The sequence below is a fragment of the Brienomyrus brachyistius genome, chromosome 22 (assembly GCF_023856365.1).
Source record: "Brienomyrus brachyistius isolate T26 chromosome 22, BBRACH_0.4, whole genome shotgun sequence".
NCBI classification, from domain to species: Eukaryota; Metazoa; Chordata; class Actinopteri; order Osteoglossiformes; family Mormyridae; genus Brienomyrus; species Brienomyrus brachyistius.
The window spans coordinates 18,659,742-18,674,542 of NC_064554.1; the positions used below are offsets into that span (position 1 = coordinate 18,659,742).

At 46.2% G+C, this 14,801-nt stretch overlaps 1 protein-coding gene across 3 annotated transcripts; it reads right to left on the reverse strand.

Annotated features, from left to right (window-relative positions):
* Positions 1 to 3,980: 3,980 nt before the first annotated feature.
* Positions 3,981 to 14,785, reverse strand: mmd (monocyte to macrophage differentiation-associated). Of its 3 annotated transcripts, none has more exons than XM_048991921.1 (7): positions 14,673 to 14,782; positions 8,105 to 8,186; positions 7,713 to 7,873; positions 6,910 to 6,984; positions 6,716 to 6,817; positions 5,764 to 5,833; positions 3,981 to 4,767 (listed from the first exon to the last, which is right to left on the reverse strand). In XM_048991921.1, exons 1-7 carry the CDS (start codon positions 14,708 to 14,710, stop codon positions 4,564 to 4,566), a joined length of 732 nt encoding a protein of 243 aa, XP_048847878.1. In that variant the 5' UTR covers positions 14,711 to 14,782; the 3' UTR covers positions 3,981 to 4,563. The 3 variants fall into 3 exon arrangements, with proteins under 3 accessions (XP_048847878.1, XP_048847879.1, XP_048847880.1); XM_048991922.1 differs by lacking the exon at positions 14,673 to 14,782 and adding an exon at positions 10,145 to 10,501; XM_048991923.1 differs by lacking the exon at positions 5,764 to 5,833 and having other exon boundaries at positions 14,673 to 14,785.
* Between the last annotated feature and the right edge of the window lie 16 nt (positions 14,786 to 14,801).

Below are 14,801 nucleotides of genomic sequence, written 5' to 3' on the forward strand. Positions count from 1 at the left end.
GTGTTGACTCTTCATCGCCCATTGTCTGTGTGTACTTGGAGACTGCTGTTCCAGCCTAGTGCCTCTAGCCTGTCACCCCATCATAAAAAGGGAAGGCGAGATCATGTACTAGCTGTAGGCCCCGGCAAGGACCCAGGTCAGAGAGTAGCAAAAGTAGCCGCTTTTATGCTGTACTATGTGACTCACCGTGTGATTGTCTGCAGGGGGCGCTATAGAGGGTGATTCCCTAAAAAAAAAGAGCTCCAATTTGATATGCTTTAAGGGGGCCCAAAATCTCTAAAACGGTGTAATATGACATGAAATGAACCTCTAATATAAAATATTAAAGATGTTTTTTATTTGTTTCAGACTGAACACCTTAAACAAACAAACACAAAGATGGTGTCCCTTGGTGGGTGGTGTTTGGGGGGGAGGGCAGAATGGTTCACCTGAGCTGGCATGGCCTGCGAATGCTCCCCCCATGATGCATCAACTCTGCACATCTTCCCTCCTACACCCCCCCCCGCCACACACACCATTCATCCAGACGTTGCATGGTAGGACTTCAGATTTTATTAAATTGACCTGCTTACGTAAAGTCATTTGTCAGTACAAGGAAAGAGATAAGAGATTAGGGCTTCTACTAATCCCCCCACCCCCCACTGAGGCCCAAGCCACCAAACCCAAACACGCACGCTCACGCACGCACGCTCACGCACGCAGGCTCACGCACGCTCACGCACGCAGGCTCACGCACGCAGGCTCACGCAGGCTCACGCAGGCTCACGCACGCAGGCTCACGCACGCAGACTCACGCAGGCTCACGCACGCAGACTCACGCACACTCACGCACGCACAGATACCTCTCTGTGACATGCCGTCTCACATGTGCTCTGAATTTCAGAAGACCTCTCTGGAAATGTCATATAAAGCAGCATTTTCGCTGTAATGTGAGTAGATACCCTGCAGTGTGACAGCATCCACTTCCCCCAGGGATCATTTCTGGGCCTGACTATATGCTACTGTAAATGAATGGCTGCAATTCGCAGACTGTCTGAACAAACCGATTATAGACTTCGACTTGATTTACCCAGCCATGAGTAATTCCCTATAATTTGACATATTCAAAACATTTCCCTTCAAATTAATTTGCTTTATACGTAATTATGCATATTAAAAATGCATATAGCCCCCAAAGGGCTAGGCATGGTTAACCTGGGTACAGCTCACTGGGTCACAGTGCTGTGCCTGAGATCAGGTCACTGGTTCAAGGCTTCAGATTGTGTGGATGGCACCGTGATTTCAGTGTTTGGCCCCAGAGGAAAGCCATTAACCCCCCTCCCAATTGCTCCAAGGACTGGCTGATCCTACTCAGAATTGTAACTCGGTTTTTGATTGGTAATTAAATCCATCCATCCATTTTACAGCCCAATTACAGCCCGGTAGCCTTTGGGCGTTCCCAATGATGGTTTGTTGAGGTAATCTGGTGAGATTTCACCCTGTGCTTCCTGAAGCATCTCCCACAGGCTGGATTGGCTTGATGGGCTCTTCTTACATACCATGCAGTCAAAATGCTCCCATAACAGCTCAGTGGAGCTGAGACCCGGTGACTCTGCTGGTCGCTCCATTATACACAGAACACCAGCTGACCGCTTCCTCCCTAAATAGTTCTCGCATAGCTTGCAGCTGTGTTTGGGTCACTGTCCTGTTGTAGGATGAAATTGACTCCAATTAAGCGCCATCTACAGGGTATGGCATGACATTGCAGAATGGAGTGATACTCTTCCTTCCCCAAGATCCCTTTCACCCAGCACAAATCTCCCACTTAACCATCACCAAAGCTTGCCCAGACCATCACATTGCCCCCACCACGCTTGACAGATATCATCAAGCATTCCTCCAGCATCTTTTCATTTGATCTGTCTCACAAACATTGTTCTTTGAGGTGTTCAGATCACACTTAATCTATCCATGGCACTTTTTTTCCACTCTTCCTCTGTCCAGCATCTGTGTTCATTTGCCCATCTCAGTCTTTTCTTTCTATTGATCATTGAGATGCGGCTTTTTCTTTGCAATCCTCCCCAAAGGCCATCATCCCGGAGCTGCCTCTTCACTGTTGACGTTGGGGCTGGTCTTTTGCAGCTACTGTTTAATGAAGCTGCCAGCTGAGACCTGTGAGGCGCCCGTTTCTCAAACTACACGCTCCAGCATATTCATCCTTCCTCTCCTCTTTCCATTGTGGTTAGAGCCAGATTTGCGCTGCTCTGTGAAGGGAGCAGTACGAGTAGTAATAGTCGTCTGATGATCGATTAACCTTTTAAAATGATGAACTTGCATTAGCAAACACATCATTCCACTGGAACACAGGACTCATTATTGCTGATAATGGGCCTCGGTTCACCTACGGAGATCTTCAATTAAAAACAGCCATTTCCAGCCATGACGGTCATTCGTAACATGAACACTGTCTGCACAGCATTTCAGATAAATCTGATGTTATTTTAACAGACAAAAAAACCTGCTTTTATTGAAAAGCAACGAAATCTCTGTGACCCCGAAATTCTGAATGGTAGCGTACGCATCCGTAAAAGTGTCCTATATAAAGAACAAAGACGTGTGGCAGTAATGGCTACCGGTCAGGAATCGGCACCAGCACACAATGCAGTCCTTCACTAACCATCTGTAACGGGACTTGTGCCGGGAAGTTATGTTCAGATCTAGTTCACTAAAAGAGAACATGGAGCCTTTTCTGGGCCACTCGGCATCACGGGGGCGGCTCGAACTCACCCGGCCACTTCCGGGACGGGGAATCTGACTAATTCCCAAAAATGACCCAGAGTAACTCTGCCAAATCACACTGTCCCACGATGATTTCTTTTCCCCACAAGCTGACAGACACAAGCAGGGAAAAGTCACTCACATCATTTTATGAATCTTTAGTACAAGACAAGGTTTTGGGTAAAAAAAAAAAAAAAACTTAATAACATGGAAAAAATGTAAATGTTTCATGGGAACTTTAACCTCCTATTTAGGCAAAAATCGAAGGCTTTATTTTTTATACATTAGAAATCTGAAGAAAAATTATGTACAGCACCGATACACACTGTAATATCGAAAAAGTTAAACTGCAGAAAGGCCAGCACTGAGACAGGTGCCGTTACGGAATACATGACTATCCAAAGAAAAACACAGAATGACACTCAGGGGATGAATCATGGACAAGTCGCTTCTTCGTATTACAAAGACCGAGGAGAATTAATACAAAAACATTCACAATACAATGACGAAACGACGCAGGTGACGATTCTTCACTTTCCTGTCTGCTGCTTTGAGACAGTTTGCCCACCTGCCAGGGTAAATTCATGCATTATCCACAGGCTCATCAGAATTAACACTGAACATACCACACTGTCGTCAGATTTTGAAAGAATTTAGAAATTAATTCTGAAAATCTGTATTTTTTTTTTTTAAGCTACGACCTCAAGATGTGCCGTTTTTTTTTTTGGTTTTTCTAGAAAAGCCTCAGAGCTGAATTCATAACACTTAATATCAGGACATAATCCTCTTACAACACGGGCAACGTGATAATCCTCCTCCCCCCAAAAAAAAATCATTTCCAGTCATCGGCCGCGTCCTTGAACACACCTTTCTCCCATAAAGAGGATTTAATTAATATAATGTACTGCTCAGTGTCAGAATGGACCACCCTGGCCCCAGATTGCAGCCTTGGGGAATGGTGACATCTGACACTGTACAGTGCGGGGGAGACGGATGCAGTGCCTCTCCTGCAGTGGGTTATGATCCGTGTCGTGCAAAACTGTAAAAGTGCATCTGAAGTCGCATCTAATACTCATCTCCAAGAAACAATGTCAATGAATCAATTTCATGCAACTTGATGGCGTTTGTGTGTGTGTGTGTGGGGGGGGGTGGGGTGGTGGGGTGGGGTGGGGGGAATCTAAATAAAAAATAAAAAAATTTCAATGGTCTGTGCGTGAAACTCCCCACAGTTTCTTTGGATGCAGTCGTTGCGGTTTTGGTTTCAGTCGCCACAAAACTGGTTTGCCCGCTAATGCCGTCGTCACGCCCCTCCGGACTACTGGAACACCTCCAGTAACCGTGCGCGTGAAGGTGCGGGTCCGCATACAAAACGCGAGCTGTATAGAACTACAAAACGCTGACATCCCGCATATCAAAGACACGACTCGTTGAGTTAGAAAAGGGGAAACGTTCCAGATCTGACCTAAGAAAGCAACAGGATCACATAATTTATCCCTATGCTGTACCTCAGGTACAGGAACTACGAAGTGTGGACCCTGGATTCAGGACCCATATGGAAGGAGGTCTCTGTCGCTTTAAAATCCCTTAAATATCACGGACAGCTAGCAAAACCAGTGGTAGTTAGGTAGAAACGTGCGGAATGTGAACGCCCAGCTTTTTACCGGTACAAAGAGTTAAAAGACTTATCAAAAGTTATGGTGGTTTAGCTCATGTTCTATACAGAGATACTGGGGGACGGAAATGGACTCGAGAGTGCCCCCATCTGGTCAGAAAAACACTGCGGCATGTAAACACGAGGCTGCTGGCTCAGAGCTCCCTGCTGACTTCCGGGGCGGGGCTCCTGTACAGGTACTTCCAGATGGCGTAGTAGTGCACGGCGGCAGCGAGGGCCACGAACGTGTGCCAGATGGCATGGGCGAAGGGGATGACTCCGTCACTCTTGAAGAACACCACCCCCAGGCAGTAGATGAGGCCCCCCCAGGCCAGCTCCTGAAGGCCGTCCGTGTTATTCTACAGAGAGGGAGCAGCAAAGGGAGAATGCTGAGTGCCATGCCGGCCACTATACGCCCCGTGCTCATTACTGCCCCCTGGTGGCAGATGTAAACAAGTTGCCGGAGATGCAGTGAGGATGCAGCCCAGAGTTCATGCACACTAGACCCCCACCCAACAAAAGTCACAAGACACCCTATACCACCAGAAGAAATTAAAGCTTTACAGGAGGTCTGAGATGGTCAAGATGAGCAATCAAGCATACACCAGGTCATGCAGTAAGGAAGTCGGAGGCAATCTAAGGGTACATTCTATCGCCCTTGAGCGGTAGACGGGGACAGACGTTGGTCAGCATGGGAGAGCGGCGTGAGTGGATCATGGGCAGTTACCAGGACTACGGTTCATCAACATATGGTCAAGATCGAATGGACATGGCCCTCGATTCCAAGCCGAACTGCAGTTTTAACACTGACACGTCCTGCCGTCTCACTGGCCATCTGCAGGCCTGGGACCCATCGTTGTCTAATCCCAGAGAAGCATTTCTGCTTAACCTCTGCATGCAGCCCATGTATATAAAAGTTTAGGCTTTGGATTAATCAAGGGACTTAATGTCAAAATGTGACCCAGTCAAAGCAGGACGGTGATGTACAAAGAAGGTGGAACAACGGGGACAGTATGCATCATAAGAACCAGAAGAGCTGGAGTGTTTGGGATTCTGAGTCAACCGCAGCTCGGCGAGGGAGCTGGGGGCACTGCTTTTAGGGCGTGGTGGCTCCCGCCGCAGAAGTCAGCCGGACTTCCTTATACCCTCAGCTGTTCGGCCGAAGAGCCGTTTTGGATAACAGGTTGCCAGGCAACTCAGACTCACAAACACGACAACAATTGGGGACTAGAGTGCCCTATGCCTTCCCCCTGAGTAGAATGAGGACGTGGGGTGGGGATCAGTAATCTATGGGGGGGCGAGTGGGGGAAGTGGAGAAGGGAGGGGAAAATAATTAATAAAAATGCATACAGTACCATCGATGTCACAACCAATGCAGGGAAAAAACCCATTGTTAGATAGAAGGTCAGCTCAACAACTTTATACCTACAAAGAACAACACACTTTCAATACTCATTCTCATGACCAACTTCTCAAAAACACAACAGTGTATAAAACAATTCCAGAATGTATACATGCATAGCAAAGAGTTGTGCCATCCTAGCTACAGGAAATGCACTTAGGTCACTTCCTGCGCACAAGGGGCTATTTCTATAGAATGCCTGGGCTACCAGAGGCATTGTGTGTCTGTTGCATAGAAATACTGTTAGTGATACCGTTAGTACTTAGTCCCAATATGACCAGTATGAAACACGACAAAACCAGATCCTGCTTGAAGTTTCTTACTGGCTGCAGTGCTCTTCACTCACGGTCCAGAGGAAACCAGAGTGTTATATGTCAGGCAGAAGCCAGACAGATTTGCTCCTCACGCCTCCCTCAAACCAAATGGGCGCCCCCAAGATGTAGCTCCGAATTAGGGAACACACATCTTCAGTTTCACGCGGTGTGCACGCATGTGCCGCTTTTCATGTGTGCCGGCACACACCCCTGGCACTGCACCGGATGGAAAATCTGACTTATGCACCGGTCACAACTGACAGACCCTTTAATGGATGTGGTTGATATTTGTAAATCGCGTGGGACTACAGCATCAGAGGGTTTGTACAGTATCAGTATCACACTCGACAGTCTGCTCATGTCGACATCTCCGGTTAAAACCCAAAGTTTACAGACCTGCTGTGGTATCTATTCTGGAGCTATAAATGAACCGTTTGGTTGATTCGTGATTATGAAGTTATTTAAGCGTGGAAGTGATAAATTTATCGTTAGTGATGCCTGCAGTCATGCAGTAATGCCTCCCTGCTCGTCTGACTCTAAGTTGCGGCACTGGCATGAGAAAAAAGTCATGGAAGAATTTTGCATACTTACTTCTCGTGGTAGTTGAACACATAGACGGTTCCTCCCACTGCCATGAGCCACACAAACCAGCGCATGTGAGAGGCCAAAGGGCCCAGTTCTCTGAGGTTCAGCCTGGCCACACACACACACACACACATACGTAAAAATGTCAGGTGTTCTACGGGTGCCGGTCAGATCCGCACTTGATGAACGACGTGACTCACCATGGCGTGTAGGAGGCGGCGATGAAGAAGTAGATGACCACCCTGTCACAGATATGAAAACACTGCTCCATCGACCTGCAGGAGAAGCACAGCATGTTCTGGACTCACGGCTGGAAGAGGGCGGCTCACAAAAGGCAGGTCTGAAAAAGCGCAGCACGCTAACGAATTGCCCTGGAGACAGGAGTAAATTACACTCAGGTTCCCGCAGGGAGTGAGGTCTTCCTGAGTGTGCGTCAGGGTTATTATCGTTAGCTAAAAGAAAAGCCTGTTCGTAAGCAAAATAAGACAGGAAAACAACACTACAACTAAACAAAACCTATTACCTCAAACAAATAAACAAAAACACAAAACACTTTCCGTTACCGTTAATATTTCAAAAAAATTTAATTTGTTACTCGTAAACCATTAATACAGGTTTTGCCCATTTTGAGGACATAAGACTGCATATGTACAGTAGGATTCTCTCATACATAAAATAGCTCTACAACACTGTCTGTCCCTATAAATGAAAACGACTAAAACGAAACACAATTTTTTAAATTTCAAAGAAAAATCGGGAAAAAAAAAATCACACATTTTTACATTTATTTAATAAGCACAGTTTTTGTCTAAAGGAAAGTTTTGGGGTCAGCTGGAGTAGCTGTGGTTAAGGGCACAACAGCGATATAATCACCAGCTGACTCACAAGGCCTTATCGCCAACGGGCATCAGAAAATGCGTGATAAGCACTGCAGGACCAGTCATAGGTCCAGCGCCAGCAGAAGGCCCACGGAAGCTCGGAGCAGGGCCAGCCGGACCCTCACCTCATGTGGCTCTTCTTCCAGGAGACGATGTGGAAAACGGTTGAGACCAGAAAGAGGGCACACAGACCCATTCCATAAACCCAAGCCGTGATCCTCTCCCAGCGGTCGTCGGAGAGCCGGTGCAGCAGTGCCAAGCCCACGAAGGCTGGCACGATGAGCAGCTGTGGCAGAGAGGGACAGGAGGCGGACTTCTTCAGTAACTGCAGCTCATTTCTGACCATGATTCCACTTTCTCTAAACAAGCCCTTTAGTGACCGAAGGCTGATCAGCTGGATAATTTTACGAAACAATGTTATAGAGACGTCCAGGTGGCGCCAGCGAGACGAAGTGTTTAATTATCTGTGGGCTTCTGAGCGTGAGAAGCCCGCCTCTCGGGCCCTGCGGGGACTCACCGCGTGAGTGTAGCAGTTAGCCGCGTGCTCGTAGCATGTGGGTTGGTAGCGGCAGTTGGCAGTGGCTCGGCTGTTCATGAACCTGAAACGCAAGCGTGACGGAACAAGCGTCAGGGAGGGTCCAATGGGTCCGCACCCATCACCAAGAGGCCCTGGTGGGGCCGCCGCCCACAGGAGCCCCCTGTTCCCACACGCACGCCGTTAGGTCTGTCGCAGGAATCAAAGTTACTATTGGAGTGGATGGTTAAGCTATTGGATTTGTGAACAGAAACGAACAGATTCAGGATTGGAACCGCTGTTGGACCAGTGGTTAATGTCCAGGGAATGTATCATCCAGGTGTAATGGAACATAAAGCTTTGCTCTAAAGGTCCCATCCTTTTACTGCACGACAGACGATGAGCAACTTGTGATGACAGTTCTGCCCGTAATTTCAATCAGTAACTTTAGCGGGCTGGTCAAATGAATCTACATGAACCATTTGCTGTATTTTTTTGACCCCACTAGATGGTGCCCTCTGTTCAAAAAAGTGCTCAAAGCAAAGCCAGAGCGCCATCTAGTGGGGTCAAGAAAATACAGCGAATGGTTCGTGAGGCTTAGCTAGGTACCTGTTTGGCTACAGCTGTGCAGGAAGGGGCCATTCTGGGCCTTCAAGGGTCCCGTTCTTAGTTCACCTGTGCTTGGGTAACTAAATACTCCCATAGATCCACCTGTGCCAACATACATACCTCCGAGAGCGGGTATGGGGCAGCACTGCACATCCCACAAGCTGGGGCATGTGGTGAACACAACTGCCATCGGACAATGCCGCCCCACCTTCTGGCGGATGCTACCCAACTTTATTTCACAGCCCTGACTCGCAGTCAAATAATCTGGCTGTGAAATACAGCCCAAAGGGCAGTATTCAAGAGGACTGTTAAATTACCAGTAAATAGTTCTACTATATACACCTACACAGCATAGTACACCATAACCAACCTTTTGCTTAGGCTCACAGCTTTATTCAATCCAGCCGTCTTAACTTTAAATAACGTATCATATTATGATGTTATTTTACATGGGTAACTTTTTAAAAATTGATGTAGCCACCTTATTTTACAATAGCGACACTGATCCGGTCCCTTCTTAAGTGCCTTTCTGTGATAGGAGACAGTAACACGATCTTCTCACCTGGCCTGCATATTTGAACATGGTTCACTGTATATTATCGTGATATATTTCTACGCAACTGTTTAAATCTGAACAAAGCGAAATTAAAACAGTGAATAAAATATTGATGGCACATAAATTAGGCCAGCTGAGAAATAGCTGCATGGTGCAGACAGGTTTATAAATTTCAACCAGGAAACCAATTTTGCCCACACAAGGCCGTTTGCGCATTAGGACGTTGGATGCGGGTCCAATCCAGTTCAACCACTTTTTGAGCCAATTCATACACGTCGTCTTAGTTTTAGACGAAATTAAACTGGATGGTGTGGTAAGTTTGTAAATGGAAGACAAAACGATCGTGTCAGAAATATGAAATACATTTAGCGCTGGGAAATTCAATACCGCCACTTGGCAGTGACACGGGAATACAGTAAACTGATCGCACGACTTATCTTAGATTACACTGAAGGCTGCTTTGCAACAGTTATTCAAACATTTAGACACGGTTGTTTATATAACCTGTCATCTCGCCACTCATAATGGCAGAAGATCAAGAAACAAGCACATTAAAAATCAGCTTAATATTCTCGATCATACTGACAATTTGGTTTCCACGACAGTGGAATAAAAGAATAATACAACCGCCAAATAAAGCCATTGGTTTGGCAAAAAAACGATTCCGTATTAGAAGACAATTTAAAACGTTAAATTGAGCGATAGCAATGCTAAGTTATAAAAATCACAAGTACACGTGGCCTGGTGCCAACAGCATTTAATCAGTGTGAAGATATAAACGGAACAGGAGTGTCCGGATTTGCATTAACAGACACAAAAACGGCGGACAAACTTCAAAGCTTCCCCATAATAATAATGCTTTGAATAGTCTAACTTACCTCTGGAAGCTGTTTACTCGCTTCATGTTGGCAGAATGGTTGCAAACTTGAAAGGTAGATTTCGTATTCAAAATGGTAAGAAAATGAAGTAACAATTTACAAATAAGGCCTATCGCAACCAGCAGCCAATCTTCGGCTTAAAACCTTCTTTCATTCCGTTTCCAATTAAATTAACTAGCTAAAGTTCATTTTTCAGTCTTGTTCGTGAAACCATCCTGTCTGGAATGGCAGAGGCAGATCAGGCGGCGGTCCTGCCCGGGCAGAGGTGCATAAGGTGACCCGACCCCAGTCCCGCTTCCATACCCGCTTAGTTCCGACTTCGCTATAACCGCATTTTTTTCCACGCATTGTGGCCAGTTTTTTGAAAGACGAAGGCGTCAGCCAATAGCAGAGCGTGGAATGCCATACGTCACGGCTGAAAGCCAATAATAGCCGGCGAGTATCTGACTCATCCAACTCAGACATGCCGACGTGACGTCAGGCACCCGGGCAGGACTTCTTCTGCCTGCCGTGTTGATTAATGGGCCAAATTGCACAGTTAATTTTGCCAGGTTCCAATGAAACGTGGCGAGGTGTTCCGTGAAGGCGAGCGTGCAACAAAGCGGGGGCAGGGATTGGATCAGGCACGCGTGTGTGATTTGCTGCAAGGCACCTGCAGCATCAAGGAGAGTATTTTTTTTATGAAAAGCTGGGTTATAATTATTTATAGTAAGCTATAGTGACCCTGCAAGTTGGATGAATTGACTACTAACTTTGTGAAACTGGGTATGTTATGTATTGCATATGATCTGTTTGCATGACTTTCCTTATTGTAAAGGACAGGCAGAACAACCAAAACTAAAGAATAAGCAGAAAAGTTCAAAAGCCATATTTTACAGCTCAAATACCAGAAGGTTCGGTCCACAGCTATGCTTTGTTTTCTGAAGACCAGCACATGTTCCCCAATAATCTACATAAGCGATTATTAGTAAGATTAAGGTACACTCTTGAGTTTCACCCTGTCATTGTTTCCTGGTCCTTTCTGTGGGACTTACGGGTAGCATTTTTGAAATATCATACATTGGCTTTCCGGGCAACTTCCTCTTCAAGGCTTCATTGCATTCTCTGCACACTTTCCTCATTCCCACCAGCAACTGATACTGTGCATTTGTTGCTATGGCTCATACTGGACCCATACTGTTTGCTCTGGACACATTCCTGCCCTACAAACATGTCCAGGTTCTCGAACCTAAAAGCTTCAGTCTGTTGCAAAGAATGAGGAGTCTGCTAGCCAGCTATTGACAACTGATGCCTGTCAGTCCTGCTTCTCTTCTCTGTTACCTGTCACCTAATTTTGGTCCAAAGTCCTGTCAGCCTGCAGCATTCTCCTTGGACCCTCCAGTTCTCCCTTAATGCAGCTTGGTTTGAACTACTGACTGTTGGGGCGAACAGCCTGACATGAGGCTGCATGATTGGCTAAGGTGGGTCTTCCTATCGGAGTCCCCAAGGGGCCGGAGCTGTAACCGCTCTGCTGTTCGCATGCCTGGGAAACAAACACCCAGCCCAGTCCAACATCTCGAGTTCTGTTTTTGCTCAGCTGTGACTCAAAGGGTGGAACCCTCTTGCCTCTTATCAAGGCCGCCCCAGAACACCTTCGCTGCCGCTTTTAAGCATCCTGAACCGTCTGTCCTTATGCACAAGGTCATACCGCAGCTATGTGATAAAATCCAGGCTGATGTTCCCAAACAGAATGTAGGAAGGAGCTGTCCAATCAGAATGTAGGAAGGAGCTGTCCAATCGGAATGTAAGAAAGAGCTGTCCAATCAGAATATACGTTTAATGTAATGCCATTGTCAGTATCCGCTCAGTTGTCGGCGCTGTGACTAAAAGAAACATGCAGCTGTTGGTGCAGGGATTACTGAGGTGTTAGACTAAAGGGGACCCTGGGGTGTGGAATTCTGGGTAACATTGTCACTTCAAGGCTGGAGGTTTGAATTCTGCCCCCTCTCTTTGTTGGACAGGGGTTCTCTCACAGTCCAGGGGCATGTAATTAGGTGGATTTGCGCTGCTAAATTGTGTGCCACTTCATGGACTGGCATCTGATCCCCGCCGGGATGGACCTCAGCAACCCCAAACCTGCACCAGATAAATGGCTGGGAGATAAATGAACAGGATGCCATCATGGTTAAATATTAGAGAATGGCTTCTTTTTGTCACATATCGTTAGAAGGCTTTCGAAATTCCTGCAGCTTCCGTCAACCGCAACTTTCGCTGCGTAATTGTGATCAAGGCATCTTGCACAACTTGCACTTCTCTTTTCCCCAGTTATACAGCCAGATATTTTCGGAAGAGACAGTTCAGGACGTGAACCCTGCTAAAGAGGGCAGAGGCAGCTTCTGTCCTAGAAGTTGATGCAAAACTGGTTAAATATAAGTGCACAATTGGTAAGTACAATGCCCTCTGCTGGACTGAGTCAGGGCACAGGCTGAGGTGGCTGGTGAGAGAGCGTACAGCCACACGCTGGGGGGTTGGGCAGATGTAGGGGACAGCGAGACGCTGGTCACGGCCTGCTGCACACTGCAGAGTAGGAAGGGCTACGGTGACACAATGTCTGACCGGTAACTGCACATGCTTGCATGCATAGGCGTGAAGGACAAAGCTAGAGTGAGTTATGAGTATAAATAAAACGACTGCAAGATTATCCACCTAAAAAAAAGCCTGGGCAGAATTACTGATTAGCTCTGTGAACTTGGTCAGCATTTGCTGGGGGGCGATTTACACAGAGCAGTGGGCAAACCTTCGTACGACTAGCAGAGGTATCATGCTATTGTAATGCAGTGAGGCAGCGCTTCATCACTACAGATTCTTATGGATTTGCAGTAGCAGTGTGAGGCAGTTAGTCCTGCGAAAATCATGGTTCTTCCTTGTGTTTGTAGCTATTGCTGTGTCGAGGGCTCTTCAGTAATATCCCTCAGCCTGAATATGAGAGCTGTGCTTCACTAGTAAAGCAGAAGGGGCTCAGGCAGCCATGTTTATGAGAGAACTCTGCCTGCTTTCTCTATAGGTATGGAGGTAATTAGTACTCCTTGCTCTTGTGGAAATGCCATCATTTACTGGAAGTGGCACTGCAACATTCCTAGCCTGAAATCAACAGATATTCCTCAGGATGAACCAGTATAATGATGCACCATTCTGTGTGAAGTACGGATTATGTGTGTTGAAACACACATAATGCGCAGCCTCTCGATGTTTTTTTACATGTTGGCTTGAGGCTGATTTTAATTCTAAATTATCTCTTGCATTCCCGTATGTCTCTTTATATTTGGTTTTTTGCTATAAGTAATAATCAGGGCTTATTAGTTTTACTTATTTCTTGCTATCGATCAGTTAGACTTAAGCGATTAAACTGAATAAAACACTAACTATATTTGTTGATCAAACAAAGTCCATGTATTTTCTTGACGCAAATGTGTGCGACAGGTTTTTTCAGAAATCTTACAGCGATTCTCTGAATGACACGTTCTGTTATGTGATTTGACTCGTGTGGCTCACGTCCTAAATACCTCAGTAAAATGAGATCTAAGGTTTCATCTGAATCAAAATCCAACGAACGCAGAGATGCCTTTGGGTGCAGCTTAACTTTGTGCTCATTGAGATGCCGATGACAGATGCGGCTGAATCATGTGGCAGGTATTTATTCTGAGCATGAAAGACCCTGCTGTTTGACCTTAATTTACCGGCTTCCTAAGGGAATCGGGTTGCATAGCCTTCAGCACACTAGTATACTCAACGTTCTTATCCCTATTAATGATGGGTCAAATTTCATCATCTGGCCAAAGTTCAGCCATCTTTGCCACGTAACGTCTGATGTGCTCCCGGCTTGTGTTTTGATATCTGTTGTCATGCCTGATGCCTGGGAGACTCTCTGTCCTGTTTCCCCTGCTGAGCTGAAAGAACAGGACCAATCCCTCTGTGATACATCCATCAAATTCTGCCAAAATGTAGACGTGGAGCCCCGCAAGCCAGATCCACGCGCAAATTAGTCTGCTAAATTTTTTAAAAGTAATTTCCTTGCTGTGAGGTAATTCAAGGAGCGTGTTTCCTGCTGTTTGTTATGACACTGTTAAGTCGCTGTTAGGCGGATTTTTGATTTCAGGTGGCGCCACAAACAAAGCCCCTGTTTATAGCATACAGTTATATAAAGGAAGCTTAATTTCTCACTAATGGACAACATGGAAAATTGCATCGCTCGTTCAGCAAACGAGTACTGATACAACAAAATGACAGCACATGCAGTTCATCTCAAGTTGACTCAACAAACAAACAACATAGCTAAGGCGACCGAAACATTAGAGCAGCTGAGCAGAATGTATGATAATTAATCATTCCTTGCTTGGCGTTAATTTATAGAGGAGGATATTTGGCTTTTTACTGGTGTGATCAGATAAAAATTTCTGTCTTCCCCTGAAGTTACCAGCAGGAAAACAAATCTGGCCTACGGGAAACCCCGTGAAATTTTCCACGCGCACGCGGGCCGTCAGTGACTTACTTTCCCAGCCTGGTCTTCCGTAGGTCCGTCGGGAACATCGTGAGAGTGCCAGGTGACACTCGCCCAGCGGCAAACAGACAAGTAAATGATTTTATGAAAAACTGGAGGGTCAAAGTTCAAGTCGGCTGT

What these genes read in the sequence shown, in the direction of transcription:
- mmd (XM_048991921.1), bottom strand. Translation starts at nt 14,710, where the DNA reads ATGTTCCCGACGGACCTACGGAAGACCAGGCTGGGAAA. An exon ending in CTAACTGCTACACTCACGCG is followed by an intron (nt 7,874 to 8,104) that starts GTGAGTCCCCGC and finishes TCTCTGCCACAG; the next exon opens with CTGCTCATCGTGCCAGCCTT. An exon ending in GTGTTCAACTACCACGAGAA is followed by an intron (nt 5,834 to 6,715) that starts GTAAGTATGCAA and finishes TGTTCTTTGTAG; the next exon opens with GTATAAAGTTGTTGAGCTGA.